This window comes from Canis aureus, chromosome 3, assembly GCF_053574225.1.
Source record: "Canis aureus isolate CA01 chromosome 3, VMU_Caureus_v.1.0, whole genome shotgun sequence".
Classification (NCBI taxonomy): Eukaryota; Metazoa; Chordata; class Mammalia; order Carnivora; family Canidae; genus Canis; species Canis aureus.
In genome coordinates this window covers 38,661,848-38,676,900 of record NC_135613.1, presented here as the reverse complement: position 1 = coordinate 38,676,900, position 15,053 = coordinate 38,661,848, and the positions used below count along the sequence as shown (strand labels likewise).

Here is a 15,053-nt window from a genome sequence, read left to right as displayed (position 1 = left end):
ATATGTTGCTTGGAACAAAAGCTTATGAACCCAAGGGTAGAGCTCAGGGGGGAAAAAAAAGCATTCCCCAAAGTCAGAAGAAGTTGGCAGTAATTACATGGCATTATTCATGGGGTATTGACTTTGGCAGACATGACTTATCACCTAGGGAGGAATCTGAGTTCAGGAGAATGAACAGTTATTAAGATAGTAAGTAGTGACATTTTTTGAAGATTTACTATGTACTAGGATCTTTACCTGCATTATTTCCTTTAATCCTCATTATATGCCAATTAAGGCTCAGGAAAATCAAGTAGCTTATCCAACAATACATATGGCAGAGCATACATGGCTTACAGATGACAGAGCCATCTGGATTCAGGTCTGACATTGGTGACCAATTCTCAGCCACTAAAATAGGCAACAGTTAGTATAGTATTAAAATATTTTAGTTTATCTACGTCAGTAACATAAAAGCTTGACTGATATATTTCTAGATACAACTATCTCTAGTTGCTTGGGCAAAGTCTAATTCCTGCATTTGCAAGGCTGAAAAGTAGACATTGGATTGGGTGAATTCACATTATGTAAGCCTGTCCCCCAGCAAAATTCTTCTGCTGCTAAGTCCCTTTCAAATGACAGTAACCAGATGGGTTAAATAACCAAAATTTGTTGAAAAGGGTAAGACAAGGAAAAGTGGAATTGGAATACTAGAACAGCCACAGGACTAGGGGTCAGTAGATCTGGTTTCTAGTCTCAGCTCTATCACTAAAGTGCTCCAAGACCAAGGAAATTCACCTCCCTGAATCTTGGGTTTTCACCTACAAAATGAGGACATGATAGCAAAATCTCTATGATCCTTTTAAGCTCTATTTTCTGACTGCCCAGCAGAAGAGAAGTTGGAGGCTGATCTCACTTTTGGGGGGCTTCCAATTATCTTCTAGATGCCATACTGAAAGGAAGGGCAGTTCCATGAAACCTTATACACAGCAAGACTTCTGAAAGCCATTACCTTACAGCATGATGTGGTCATCACTGCTCCTTTGCCCTCCTGGCTCTGCAGGGCTATTCCTGGAAGGGTTAGCAACTGAAGCAGTACTTCTGAGAATCTAAGAGTGGCAGCGGTGGGTGGGGAGAGCAAAAATACTGTTCTTAAGTCCAAGAGGCAGGGAACTGAATGTTGAAAGAGTAAAGATCCTTGTCCTTGTGGTGCCAAGATACATTTTAAAAAAATAGTGACTGGGACGCCTGAGTGGCTCAGTGGTTGAGCATCTGCCTTTGGCTCAGGGCATAATCCCGGTCCTGGGATTGAGTCCCACATCAGGCTCCCTGTGAGGAGCTTGCTTCTCCCTCTGCCTATGTCTCTGCCTCTTTCTGTGTATCTCTCATGAATAAATAAATAAAATATTTTAAAAATAAAAAATAAATAAAAAGATAATGACTAACAGGTCTACAGGTCTTATCCAGGTCCTGGGATTGAGTTCCGCATCAGGCTCCCTGTGAACAGCTTGCTTTTCCCTCTGCCTCTGTGTATCTCTCATAAATAAATAAATAAAATCTTTAAAAAATAAAAAATAAATAAAAAGATAATGACTAACAGGTCTACAGGTCTTTGTAAACCACACTGTCCTACGATATCTGATATCTCCTTTTAGCTCCACAACAAACCTTTATGGTAGGGAGATAGGAAATGGGTACCGTATGTGATTAGAGGAAAGAAAGAGATGTAGTATGCACAAGCACATGCACACACAACACACACTCATCTTCATATGAGCTACAAAATTTACACTGTCCACAATTTTATTTATAGCATTGGTAGGAGTAATAATTAGAACCATCTCTTGAGAGGAATGGAGAAAATCTTAATGGATTTCCTACCATTGACCTGCTCTTTAAGGAAGGATAGAAGACCCATTAGAAATTAAACCCAGGCCCTTGGGACAGCTTGGTGGCACAGTTGGTTAGGCGTTTGACTCTTAAATTTCAGCTCAGGTCATGATCTCAGGATTGTGTGATAGAGCCCCAAATCTGGCTCTGTGCCCCACAAGGAGCCTGCTTGGGATTCTCTCTTCCTCTGCCCCTTGCCCCCCTCCCACCAAATAAATAAATCCTAAAAAAAAAAAAAGAAGAAGAAGAAGAAGAAGGAGGAGGAGGAAGAGGAGAAGAAGAAGAAAAAAAAAATGAAATGCAATCCCCTCTCCTTTCCTACCCCAGGTCCACTATGCTCCAGCCACATCCAAAAGTTCATGCACAACTATAGTCATCTGTGTCTCCATGCCTTTACTTGGGCTGTTTCTTCTGCCTTGAAAACCATTTACTACCTTTGCCTGGTAAACTACTGCCCACATTTTTTAGACATCTCAAATGTCATCTCATAAGATGATTTCCTTGATACCACCTCCTGTTGTGACTTTCTGCTCTGCTTCCCCCCACAGTATTTTGAACATGTCCTAAACTTATTGAAAAACAAGAAAAACACTGAGATTATTGATTTACTTGACTCTTTCCCACAGACATGAGATTCCCAAGGGTATGGACCATGATAAAGTATTTTTATTTCTCCTGTCCTGAATCTAGAACCTGGCACATAGGAGGCACTCAGTAGTGTTTGTTAGTAGTAGTAGTTGTTTGGATGCATGCATGATTGGATGGATCACTAACTAACATAAAGACTTCTAGATCATTCTCCATCAGGCAGAAGTTTTATTTATTTATTATTTATTTATTTATTTATGTATTTATGTATTTACGTATTTATCATCCATCTATCTATCTATCTATCTATCTATCTATCTATCTATCTATCTATCTATCTCAGGCACAAGTTTTAAATGATAAAAATAAGACAGTAAAGTACCCAGAGGATATGAACTTGCCTCAAGTGCTAAAAAGACCTTGTTCTATCACCTGGACAGAAATGAGAAGGGTAATAAGAAAAAGTGGGGTAAGAACAAAGTTTAAGGGTGAAGGGCAAAGACAAAGCCCAGTGCAGAGCACCCATAGTGATGGCCTCCACAGGACATGAGAGACAGTGGTGTGAAAGGCCTCACAGACCCTAGAAAACACAGGGATTAACTACGGCCAAAGATTTCTCCAGACTTCCCAAAACATATACTAAAAAAAAAAAGCATCAAAACCTCATGATACCATGATGGAGCAGCAGTTTAGCAAAATTCTAAATGAAAAATCCCACAGTATAAGGAATGAATGAATAAATCCTTGCAAACATATCTAATTCTATTGGGAAAATTTAGATCATTGGGTATTAATAGCCATAAAAGGATTTTTATAAATTTTTATAATACCTACTATGGATATGATATCTCTGAATTCAGATTCCCAACACTGGCGCTGATGTCTATCATTGGTAGAAACCCCTTAGTCCTGTTTCCACAAAGGAGATTTCCTCTTCTCTGCCTCAAGATGGAGTAGCATTCATGAGAACTCTCTAACCTCATGCTTATACACTATTATACATTCCATCCATGGGAGGAAGGATCACTTAGCTGATCCATGAGATCTGGAGAAAACCCAATCTCCCTGGGGCCATGTCAACAAGGAAGTAGTGCCACTGCCTTGACAAGAAGTCAGTGCAGATTTGGCATGTGTCTCTCTTCTTGACCCACTTATATGCAGGCCAGTGGGCTCTTTAGGTTGTGAATTAAACAGATCAAGTGCCAAAGCAAGCCCTGCCAGGTCTCATCTCTTTGTGTGAGCTCCTTGATCTACCAATGAATGGATTAGGTCAGTGTCATGTACGTCCCAGGGTCTAGCCAGGTTGAGAAAAGAGGTAGGATTTCCCCACCATGCTCCTTAATTCAGTACTGAACTTTGCTTCACTTGGCTCTGGGAACTGTCCTCAATTGTTTAGACTGTAGAGTAGAACAGTGGTGAATACTGGGCCACGGATGTCCTCAACACACACTTGTGATTAGTCATGATTCTTTACCTTCAGTGTGAAGCCCACATGACAAATACCTAAAATGCAGCTTTACTTGACTGCAGGGTTACTTTATGAAAAAGTGAGAGTCCTAATCCTCCTGAAATAATTTTGCTTGTTTTTTTGTTTGCTTTCTGTGAAGGAGTTTGAAATATTTCCTGTCATGGAACAGTCTTAGAGAGACTGGCTATAGGAATGAGGCTGGACTGCAGCTATCATTCAGGATTGCAACATGTGTTCTACAGAATTCTATCTTAAGTGGAAAATATATTCATGAAAAAAGGACTGTGAACACCAAAATTATGAAATGAAATCAGTCTGTCACCTAGTAATGTCATATAATTCAAAACAATTTATGGAGAGTGTATTAAGTATTTTGGACAATTGAGGCCAAAAAAGGAATTGTTTATCAAATCCTCCATTCAAACATATATTCACTCATTCACCAAGTATTTTGTCAATATGTATTTTGTGCCAGATAGTAGCCAGTGCCCTGTGCCTAAAATTCAGTCTTGCAGAGAGAGAGGAGGTTAAAAATATAGCCTTCCTCCCATTAAGGAACAGTCTTCCTTCATACATGCTGTTATCTTCAACTTTGCCTCTCACTAACAGTTCTATCACCAGTTCTATCTCCTTCTACCTGAGCTTGTAAAGTCTCTTCTTTGCCTGGTTTGCCTGACCCCACATAATGCATGATCTGGAAGCTAGCACCCTGCACTCTTGTACATAACAAAGCTCTTTCTATAATGCAAAAAACCATTCTGTATTTCAGCCATGTTGTGCACCTGAGTTTCCATGAAGTGGCCTGCCCTAGTAACATAGTGAAGCACTCTTCCCAGGAAGTTAAAAGGCAATTAGGACATGCTGAAAGAAAGCCTGGATAATGGATGAGAGCAGGTGGGATGCTGCTCATCTTCCTAACGGTCCTTTCTTCCTACTGTTCTCTTCCTCCCTGTTTGCTTTTGATAGATATGTAGGATTAGATGGGTGACTTGAGGATGATTCACATGGAACTGAAGGTCAACATTTATTGGCACAGATCGTTTTATTGGACTATGGGTAGATGATTCCTGCAAGACACTGGGTTTCCCATCAACTCTGAACATTAAACAGTTTCATTAGTATAGTGTCAATTGCATAGAAGTATAGAAGAAATGTCTACAGTATTCTTTTGATTCACAAAACTGTTTTTCACCTTACTTTGTATAATGTTCCCCAATCAAACCATCCAAATAGCTCCTTGAGAGAAGGCATTAGGTAGTAACATTTTAGCTTTGAAAATCTGCATGTAAGTTACTTAAAACATTGTAAATTTCTTCCCTGTCCTTCAAATGCACCATATAAATATTGCATTTGATCCTTAACTTACACTTCATCAATAATTTATTTCATAAATATCCCTCTGTAAGACCATCAGCTGCTGAGGTGTTCAGTTTTCGGGGAAAGCATTTATTTACTGCACGAGCCCAGGAAGGCTGGTAAAGACTTGGCTAAAAGCTCCACATGGAGCAAATTATGGTAATTGTATTAATGCTCAAATCCATGAAGCTCTGCTCAAATCTGCTAAAAGGTTTTGCACTTTATTGCCCGCATCTTGATGGGCAATGAGTCCACTGGAAATGCTTAACACTTCACAGGGAAGCTTCCGGGATTCATTTCTCATAGTTACAAAAATTACTGAAGAATGTCTGGAGTATCTACCAGAGCAATCTCTGAAAGTCACAACTGAGAGTTAACAACCTCTTTACTATCTTCCACTTTTGGATCATACTGAAACTATAAGTTCAAGTCACCAGAAATGAAAATCAAAGGAAATATCACACAATTAATTTTGATGAATGGGTAAGTTTTAATTCATGTAATGGCAATATTCTGGTTAATGATATGTCTCCTTAGGACATCCATTAAAAATCCATTAACTTAACAGGCTAAATCTAATAAAGTTACTCTGGAAATTTTCTGCTAGATTAACATTATGGATTTTTAACAAATATTTCCTGTAGGTATTGCTCTATTAGCAAACCTAATATACTAATTAAACATGGGTTTTGTGTCAGGGTTGGGGGAGCACCAAAATGTTAAAAAAAAAAAAATCAGAGCTGAGGTTGGACCCAAGTCACCAAAGATACTACTAAAATCAGTAAATAGCACTGTAGCTTTTAAAAGCAAAGTGCCAACCTACCAGGTCTAGCCATCCCAGTCAATTTATTCATTTACCAATTAATCAAATAGTAATTGAGCTACTAAAGTGTACCATGCTCTGGCCAAGACTGAGGACACAAAGGTAAATTAGCAAAAATCCTGATGTCAAGGCACTCATGGTCTAGTATAGAATCAAGACACACACAGGTTACCAATGTGTACTATACTAAGATAGAGTCAATATACCATGAGAACACTCAGAAGGAACAACTAAATTTAGGGGGAGGGGGAGGGCAAAAGTAATTGAAGTTGAAGTTTGTATTCCCATAAGATATTAGCTCTTTCTAGGGCCTCCCACTGGGAGGGTTTCAACCCTGACTTAGCATTTACTGCTTCTGCATGAGGTTGGAGGAGATTATTTATCAAAATTTCACCTACAAACAAGGTAACATTACTTCTGTCATGGATTGTGAGAATTACATGCAACGAGGAATGGGAAAGTACACAGAAACGTGCTTGAAATATAGAAGGAGAAACAGGGTTAGTATTTGTCACCTACCATTCATAAGCACACAACGAGTATTAATTGGAAGTCGATATAGCAAAAACGGTTAAAGCAGAATTTGGAATCATCCAAACATGGGTCTGAATTCTGCTGCTACCACTTGCAAACTGTGCGACCATCATTTAAACCCTTTTCCCTTTCCTGATCCTTGGTTTCTTCAGCTGTAGAAGAGGATAAATAGAAACAACTCTGTTACACAGTTTTTAAAATGTACAAAGATAATGGTTATAATGCAAAAGTATCATGTGTGAGAGGCATAAACTGTAAGTTTTAATTGCTACCATTAATGCTGCCTTCATAGGTAAGACTATATGGAAACATTAAGAGATTTGTCTAACTTCACTCTATTAGTGTCAGAACGAGAAACCCTCCAGCTCCCGGTTCAGGATTTTAGACCTATCTTGCAGGCACCCCTCATTTACAAGACAAGAGACCCTCCCCTAGCACTTGGTCCTGATGGTCCTCCATCAAGACAGCAAGTTCATGGGGTACCTATGGAATAGCAGATTGGGGACTCAGGACTTGATGGTTCTGCTTTAGCTCTAATGACCAGTGCACTACTATCTTAGTGCTATGGGCTGAATTGTGTCCCCAAAATTCCTATGTTGAAGCCCCCTAATCTCCAATGTGACTATAGTTGGCGATAAGGTGTGTAAGGAGGAAATTAAGGTTAAACAAGGTCAAAACGGTAGGGCCTTGGGGTGCCTGGGTGGCTCAGTCAGTTGAGTGTCTGACTCTTGATTTCAGCTTAGGTCATGATTGGGCCCTGTGTTGGGATCTTTGCTTAGCAGGGAATCTGCTTAAGAGTCAGTCTCTCTCTCTCTCTCTCTCTCCCCCCACCTTTTCCCCCTCCTCCCACTCATGCATGCTCTCTCTCTCTCTAAAATAAATAAATATATCTTTTTAAAAAGGGTAGGGCCCTGATCCAATAGGACTTGTGTCCTTAGAGGAAGAGACCAGTGAGCATTCTCTTGTGCACACTTTCTCTGCACATGTACAAAGAAGAGGTTACTGGAGCACATGGTGAGAGGCAGCTGCCAACAAGCCAAGAAAAGAGGCCTCAGAACTAAATTTACCTTGTTGGCACTTTGATATTGGACTTTCCAGCCTCCAGAACTATGAGAAATAAATTTGCATCATTGTAAGTCACTCAGTCTATGGTGTTTTGTTATAGTAGCCCTAGTGAACTAAGACACCCAGAACAACTCTTTGCCACAGTTTTCTCTTAACTCTTGCCATCTGTCTCCATTCTAACAACTGTTTGGTCTTACGCATTCCATCAACAGATTTTTATCAATATCACTATGCCAAGACTCAAGGGTAAGGTACAGAGATCCCTGACCTCCAGAAGCTTCTAGGTAAGCATGAGCTTCCTGTGTGGATGCCTACTTTCCCTGTTGAACAAGAAGCACTGTCTAAAAACCCAGCCTGGTTGCCAGGAGTCCCAACATGCCAGCCTCTAGCCGGCTCACTCAGCCCCCAAATAAAAGATCAACCCTATTCCCCAGTTGCTGTCCAAGCTACTTCTTCCAAATAGCAGAATATCCAGAATTTTAAAGCCAACCATCATACAACTCATGGTATTAATACTTTTCCATGACCTCTGAAGTTATACTCCACTTATCAGCTGAGATCCCATCACACTTACTCCTGTCCAGTTATGCACACTCGTTCCAGTCTAGCTGATGTTGGTTCTGGGTGTTAAATACTGAACCACTGTATAATCCCACTGGAGGCCAACTATACAGCTACAACTACTCCCTTGTTTTGTATATCCCAATAGTCAGTCTGCTTTGGTGGAAAAATGTGGAGTTAGAGACCCTAGTTCTAACACTGATTTGATACCTTCCTTAATCGTGGACAAGGAACTGAATCCCATTTTTCCCATCCATAAAATGGGAATAGCTATACCAACAGGTCTGTGAGGGACAATTAAAGATAATGTATATAAACCACCTACCAAAGGAATCAGAATATAGCTGATGACGAATGACTGCTGCTTTGCTTTCTTCTTCTTTTCCCTGGTCCCCTGCTCTTCCCCTTCTCTACCAGCTCAGATCCAGACAGGATTTCAAGGGAGCCATAGAAATTCCAGAATGGCTCTTTCTATATACTACTCTGACTGTTCTTTTCCCTAGACTCAGCAATTAATAGTTAAAAAGACGATAGACAACCAAATTATACTATCTACAACATAGTAGCATAGGTGCTACTTGAATCTTTGATGATTTTATCCTGAAACTCTTGACCTTTAATAGATGGGTCATGAGGATTTCCCCCAGAGAAAGGTTGAACTGAGATAATCTACTACATGACTCAGTTATCAAGGGCAGTCAGAAGTTGTAGCAGATACCAGTTTTTCACCAATATTTAATGGCACAACTTTCAAGTTTAGGCTGGCCACATGCATGGACACATGGCTACCTGGCCCATAGCCACATTCCTCAGCTACCCTTGCAGCTTAGTGGAGCCTTACGACCAAGGGCTGGTTAATGGGATGCAATCAGAAATGATGTGGCTCATCTCCATGTTATGGTCTCTCCAGAAGAATGTGGATGGATTCCTCTGGTCCTTTTCATTCCTCCCACTCACTGACTGGGAACTGATGAGAAGTGGAGTCACCAACTTGGACCCAAGGTTGGAGGCCTTATTGTGACAATGGCAGAGCTGGCCTGATAGTAACTTGCCTCTATTCTATTATAAAAAAAGGAATTACCTTCCATCTTGTTTAATCCACCATACTTTACACTTTTATTATTATAACATTTAGCATAAACACTAAGTACAATAAATTTCTATTTATTTAGGGATAATTGCCTATCTGATGATAGCTTACTACAACTGCAAGTAGTAACTATAGGAAACCAACAACTTTCTGTGAAATGAACATGCAAACCTTAAACTTCAAAATGCCAACCATCATTACATATATGTGTCTAGCATATCAATTCTTTCACCAAATCAATTCCTACTAGTCACCCACATCTTTATTACCCAGTCACATAAAACTTAAAGTCTAGGACTTCCTTAGTCAGGAACCACTGGCTCATGTTATAGTTTCTGTCTTCTTCCTGTTCTTCTAATTTTTATCTCTTCAAATATTTTTCTTTCTGTTCATGGCCTTGCCTGGTTCCTTGAATCTAATTCACAGAGCATTTTCCTAGTACTGATTGGAAACAATCCATACACCCACCCCCGCCACTGCCCCAGTTATGCTCTTCCCAGCTACTCCATGCAAATATCTTCCTCTACCTACCTCAATGACTATGATTTTATATTTCAATGCAGACTTCCACAGCCTATATCTCTACTCAGTTCCTGAGCCCCAACACAAAGGCCTACTAGTCATGGCTGACCCATTACGATAGACTCATTTCTCTTAGAAAAACAGAGCTGAGTTTCTGCAATACTTCTTTTAAAGTTTTTATTTATTTATTTGAGAGAGACAGAGAGCATAAGCAGGGGGAGGGGCAGAGACAGAGGGAGGAGCCTGACACAGGGCTTGATCTCAGGACCTTGAGATCATTACCTGAACCAGTCATTCACTTACCCAACTGAGCCACCCAGGCGCCCCCTGTACTTCAATTCATTAAAATAAATAAATAAATAAAAACAAACAAAAAGACAATAACCTAATATATATATATATATACACATAATTACTCTCCAGATGTTTTCATTTTGTTTGGTTTTTACCTATTTTTCTATAATTATCTGCAACAAAATCTTCTAATCCGATCATCTTCCAGAAGCTATCATCCCAGCCTTTCTCTGCAGAGTATGTCCATTTGCACACGAGGGAGCAGAGAGATCTAAGAAAACAGAAGAGAGGTAAAACCAATAATATGAGTCAGGTTTCCTTTATATTTTGCCAAATACCTACCTAGATAGCTGCAGTAGTGTTAAAGGAGTAGAATAAGCCAAAGTAAGTAATTATACATCCCTGTTCAAATCTGAAGACTCGGGATCCCTGGGTGGCGCAGCGGTTTAGCGCCTGCCTTTGGCCCAGGGCGTGATCCTGGAGACCCAGGATCGAATCCCACGTCAGGCTCCTGGTGCACGGAGCCTGCTTCTTCCTCTGCCTGTGTCTCTGCCTGTCTCTCTCACTGTGTGCCTATCATAAATAAAAAAAAAAAAAAAAAAAAAAAAAAATCTGAAGACTCCATTTGTACCTGGCCATGGGTTGATGGTTGTGGGGCTGAGTGATGGGTAAATGGATGCTTACGATCTACTCTGTTTTGTGAATGTTCAAAATTCTCCATAATAAAAAAGGTAAAAAGAAATGTAAAAAGTACTTGATATATAGTAGCTCCAGTCTAAAGCAATGTTTTAACAGGAGTTAGGCTGCAATGCTGGAAGGTACTTTCCAGCTTAATTTCTCCTACATTCACCCTTAGAATTCTATACTTTGACAATAAAAATCAGTTGCAGTTTTCCAGAAAAAAAGAAAAATCCTCACACATTTCTGTGCCTTTGCCCTACTTCTGTTTGTTTGGAAAATTCTTCCCACCTTCCTCCCCCTGATAACTCAAACACTTGTTCAGCCCTGGCTGAGTTGCCAGTTCTGGGTATAGGTGCTCCTCCTCTGAGCTCCTGGAACATGCAATATCCCTTCTACCACAGCCCTTAAAATGCTGTGTAATTAACTGCTTCTTTACACATCTTCCCAATAGTGCTACTGCTTTCTATACTCCTATTGTGTCTATAGCAAACCTTATAAAACAAAACCTAATAATATCACTCCCTGAATAATACTTTTCAATTGCTCCTCATTGCCTTCAGGAAAAAGTCCAATCCTTAGCAGGGCTTACAACAGTTGTGATATGACTATACCAACTGCTAGATTCCCACCTTGCCAATTCCCACTCTTGCTTGCTCCATTCTGCAAAACTGGATTATTTGAAGTTTCCCGTAGCAGCCCTTGATTTCTCACTTCCCTGTGCACGGAAATCTTTGTTTCATTCTGCTTACAATGTTCTTCACTGTTAAGTATTTGCTAGTTAGCCTTCATGACTCAGCTCAGATTGTCCCTTCTCAAGAAGCCCCAGTGAAGGACAAGCTGAGTCCAAAGCCTCTTCTCTAAGTTTTAATCTGGACACAGCCTTATCAATGACCATAGTAACTGTCTCTGCCTGTTCATTCCCCTAGCTCTCCCACTAACTCCAGCTACTCCTTCAAAGTAGATCCAGCCCGGCTCAGCTCTACCTCCAGTATTAGTCCACATTGAGCCACAATGAATACTGAGTGAATGGCAGCACAAAAGAATATGGTCTGTCTGTCTCACTACAGGTAAGTGATAAGCCTGGGAAGTTCACACAGTTTTACACACAAATTATCATATAGAGTCAAGGTCTAGGTGCATCTCAATCAATCATTCACACTGATTCACTCACCCACTCAAATATTTAGCGTTCATATATTTACTATAACTCTGGTACATTGTGATGTGTTCATATATTTACTATAACTCTGGTACATGATGATGCCCATTGTAACTAATATATGCAAAAGACTCAGTCCTCTGCTCTCATAGAAGTTGACACATAAGCTGGGGGAGACAGAAATTGATCAATCACACCTAAAATCATATACTAACAATAATGTTCTAAGAAGGAGGTAAAGAGAGAAATGAAAACTGTTAGCAGGGGAATCTGATATAACCCAGTGGGAGGAAAGGGAGAAAATATCAAGCAAGAAAGTCTCCATGGAGGTAACATATTGTGAGACCTAAATGTCTTTTGAAAGCAAACAAAGTTATTGATCATTACAGATTTTTTTTTCAGTTGTTGTGTAGACAGAAGAGCACATTGAGCTGAGCTAGGCAGAAAAGATATCCTAAAGCAGTGATAGCACCAACAGAAATGTAATACATGCTAAATTCTTCACCTTACTTAAAAGATACTTTTTTAAAAATTTTGAGGTATAGAAGGTAGTCACCTATGTAGCATATACTAAAGAATACAAAGTAGGCTAATTCCTCCTGGCAGGATGCTTGGGATTCCAAATTTGGAAGCTCTGAGAGCTTACTGCAAAGAACAATGCTTTGTAACAGAAGACGGTATAGACAGATTATTTCTAATGATCCAACCATACAGAACAACTCTTTGCTCTCCAAATGCCCCATTCATGTGCAGAATTCTATGCCTCTGATCTGACTGCTTAACTCTGCCCTCTGTCTTAATTGCTTATTGTTCTTTCCACTCAGTCTCATCTACTAGGCAAACTTCAGGTCATCTATAATGGTCTAGTTCGAAAGGCACCTCTACACTATCTCCAAGCTAAACTCATGGCTCTCTCTTTTGAGGTAAGATTCTAACTTGAAAATACTACATTCTCTTTCTTTTTTTAAATATTTTATTTATTTATTCATGAGAGAGAGAGAGAGAGAGGCAGAGACACAGGCAGAGGGAGAAGCAGGCTCCATGCAGGAAGCCTGACGTGGGACCCAATCCCGGGACTCCAGGGTCACACCCCGGGCCGAAGGCGGCACTAAACCGCTGAGCCACCCGGGCTGCCCTGCATTCTCATTCTTAGTAGCAGAGGCAGGTTGAGTTCCTGACCCCAAATCTCTGACCCTCCACATATCTGTATCTCTTGCCGTGTAATCTGCAATGCTACCTCACTCCTTGCCATCTCCACAACGTGGACAGGATCTCCTTTCCTACCTCTAGATTTTTGGATTGTCACATGACTGGATTTGGTCAAAAGAATAAGTCAGGAGGACAGCATTCTGATTTCAAATCGAAGCTTCAAGAAGCATTACATGTTTCTGCTCGCTCTCCTGAACCTCTGGCATAGCTTTGAGAAAATCATGTGGAGCTAGCCCATTGGGGAGGAGGAGAAGAGATATGTGGAGCATATCTCTTCCAAGAGATGCTTGTGATCCACCAAGCCCAGCCTGGATCACACATCCCTCCAGGCAATCAAGACCTGATGCAGTGAGTTCAGCTAACACTAGAAGAACTACCCAGAAGACCACAGCCTAAATGAGCCAAATACGTGATTATCGTGTTAAACTATGGAGCACTGGTTGTGGTTTGTAATGGTCGATAGTTACACAACTCAATACTTTATAGCACAACTAAGTTATTCCAAGTAGATTTTCCCCCCAGTGAGGGCAAGGAGAGTGAAGTCTCAGTCCTCACAGCAAGTTCAAACAGGTGGCCAGGGAGACTGCTTTGATGGAAAATGACTGAGCCCAGGAGGCAGGGAGTTGCCAGGTGCAGATGCCTGGGGCAACTCCATCTTCCATCAGGATAATTCAAACACTATTAGGGTCCATTTCCCATGGATCCCTTTAAATTAACTCCTCGGCAATATGAATGTGTGAAAGTAGCAGAACTGGCAAAGTGTAGAGAGTACATCTGAGGCCACAGGAAATCTCCAGGACAGAGAATAAGTATATGATTTTATCTTAGTGAGTAGCTGCTTTAGTAAGATACAGGTAGCAGAAGGAAAGGGTTGCCTTGCCCCTGAGGCCTCTATTAAGACCAAGGTTCTGTCATTCCCTGAGGTGTTCATGAGCAGTGTGCAACTCCCAACTTCACCATCCTGCAAGCTGCCCTACCAGCAGCCCCTTGGGGGTGGAGGATGTACTTCATAGGATTACAATTGCAAGCAGGGGATGGTGAAAGAGTGGGGCTACAGTAGCAGGCTAACTTGTTCCACAGACAGGCAGCCAGGGAGGACTGCCGTCCCAGGGAAAAGAGGCTATTGGCTGCTTGTTCTCTGGAGCCAGAGTGCCAGGGCAGAAACTGCTGTCCTTCGCTGCTCTCAGATCTGTTAATGCCGAAGAAACTATAAAATCCCATGTGCAAGTCAAAAGAACAGCAATCAATGAGCAGGCAGAAAAAAAAAAAAAAAAAAAAAAAAAAAAAAAAAAAAAAAACCTAATGTAGGGGACCAGTTCACGTGAGAGCTGATATCAGAAAACATGTGGAGGAGGCAGTCCTCTCTAAAGAGAGGGTGGTGAAACCACAGGAACTGAGCATTACTAAGGGAAGCAGCAAGAGTTTGGAAGGAGGCAAGAAGACTTTCCAAACAAGAATCACTGATTTTAAATTTTAAATTTAAAACTTTCTGCAGGGACACCTGGGTGGCTCAATGGTTGAGCATCTGCCTTTGGCTCAGGGGGTGATCCCAGAGTCCTGGGATTGAGTCCTGCACTGAGGTCCCCATGGGGAGCCTGCTTCTTCCTCTGCCTGTGTCTCTGCCTCTCTTTGTGTCTCTCATGAATAAATAAATAAAATCTTTTTAAAAATAAAATTTTCTGCAGAAGAACTAAAAAGAAAGAAAGAAAGAAAAAAATCACCGGCACTGTTGAAATTCAAATTAATGATCTGGAAGATGAAATGAACAACATATCATAACTACCCAGAGGAAAGACACAAAGAGAGAAATGATGAGGGAAGAAAGAAGAGGCGT

The 15,053-nt window shown here is 40.7% G+C and overlaps 1 protein-coding gene across 23 annotated transcripts in view; it reads right to left on the bottom strand.

The window, feature by feature from the left end:
* FGGY (FGGY carbohydrate kinase domain containing) overlaps positions 1-15,053 on the bottom strand; it is a 413,890-nt gene that overhangs the window by 245,000 nt on the left and 153,837 nt on the right. For 21 of the 23 annotated variants that reach the window (XM_077891975.1, XM_077891990.1, XM_077891976.1 and 18 more), the window contains one exon: positions 10,326-10,441. In XM_077891975.1, the coding sequence (XP_077748101.1) occupies positions 10,326-10,441 (116 nt within the window). Of the gene's footprint in view, positions 1-6,623; positions 6,646-10,325; positions 10,442-11,480; positions 11,500-15,053 lie in introns of those variants that run through there. The other 2 variants (XM_077891995.1, XM_077891997.1) reach the window with 2 other exon arrangements.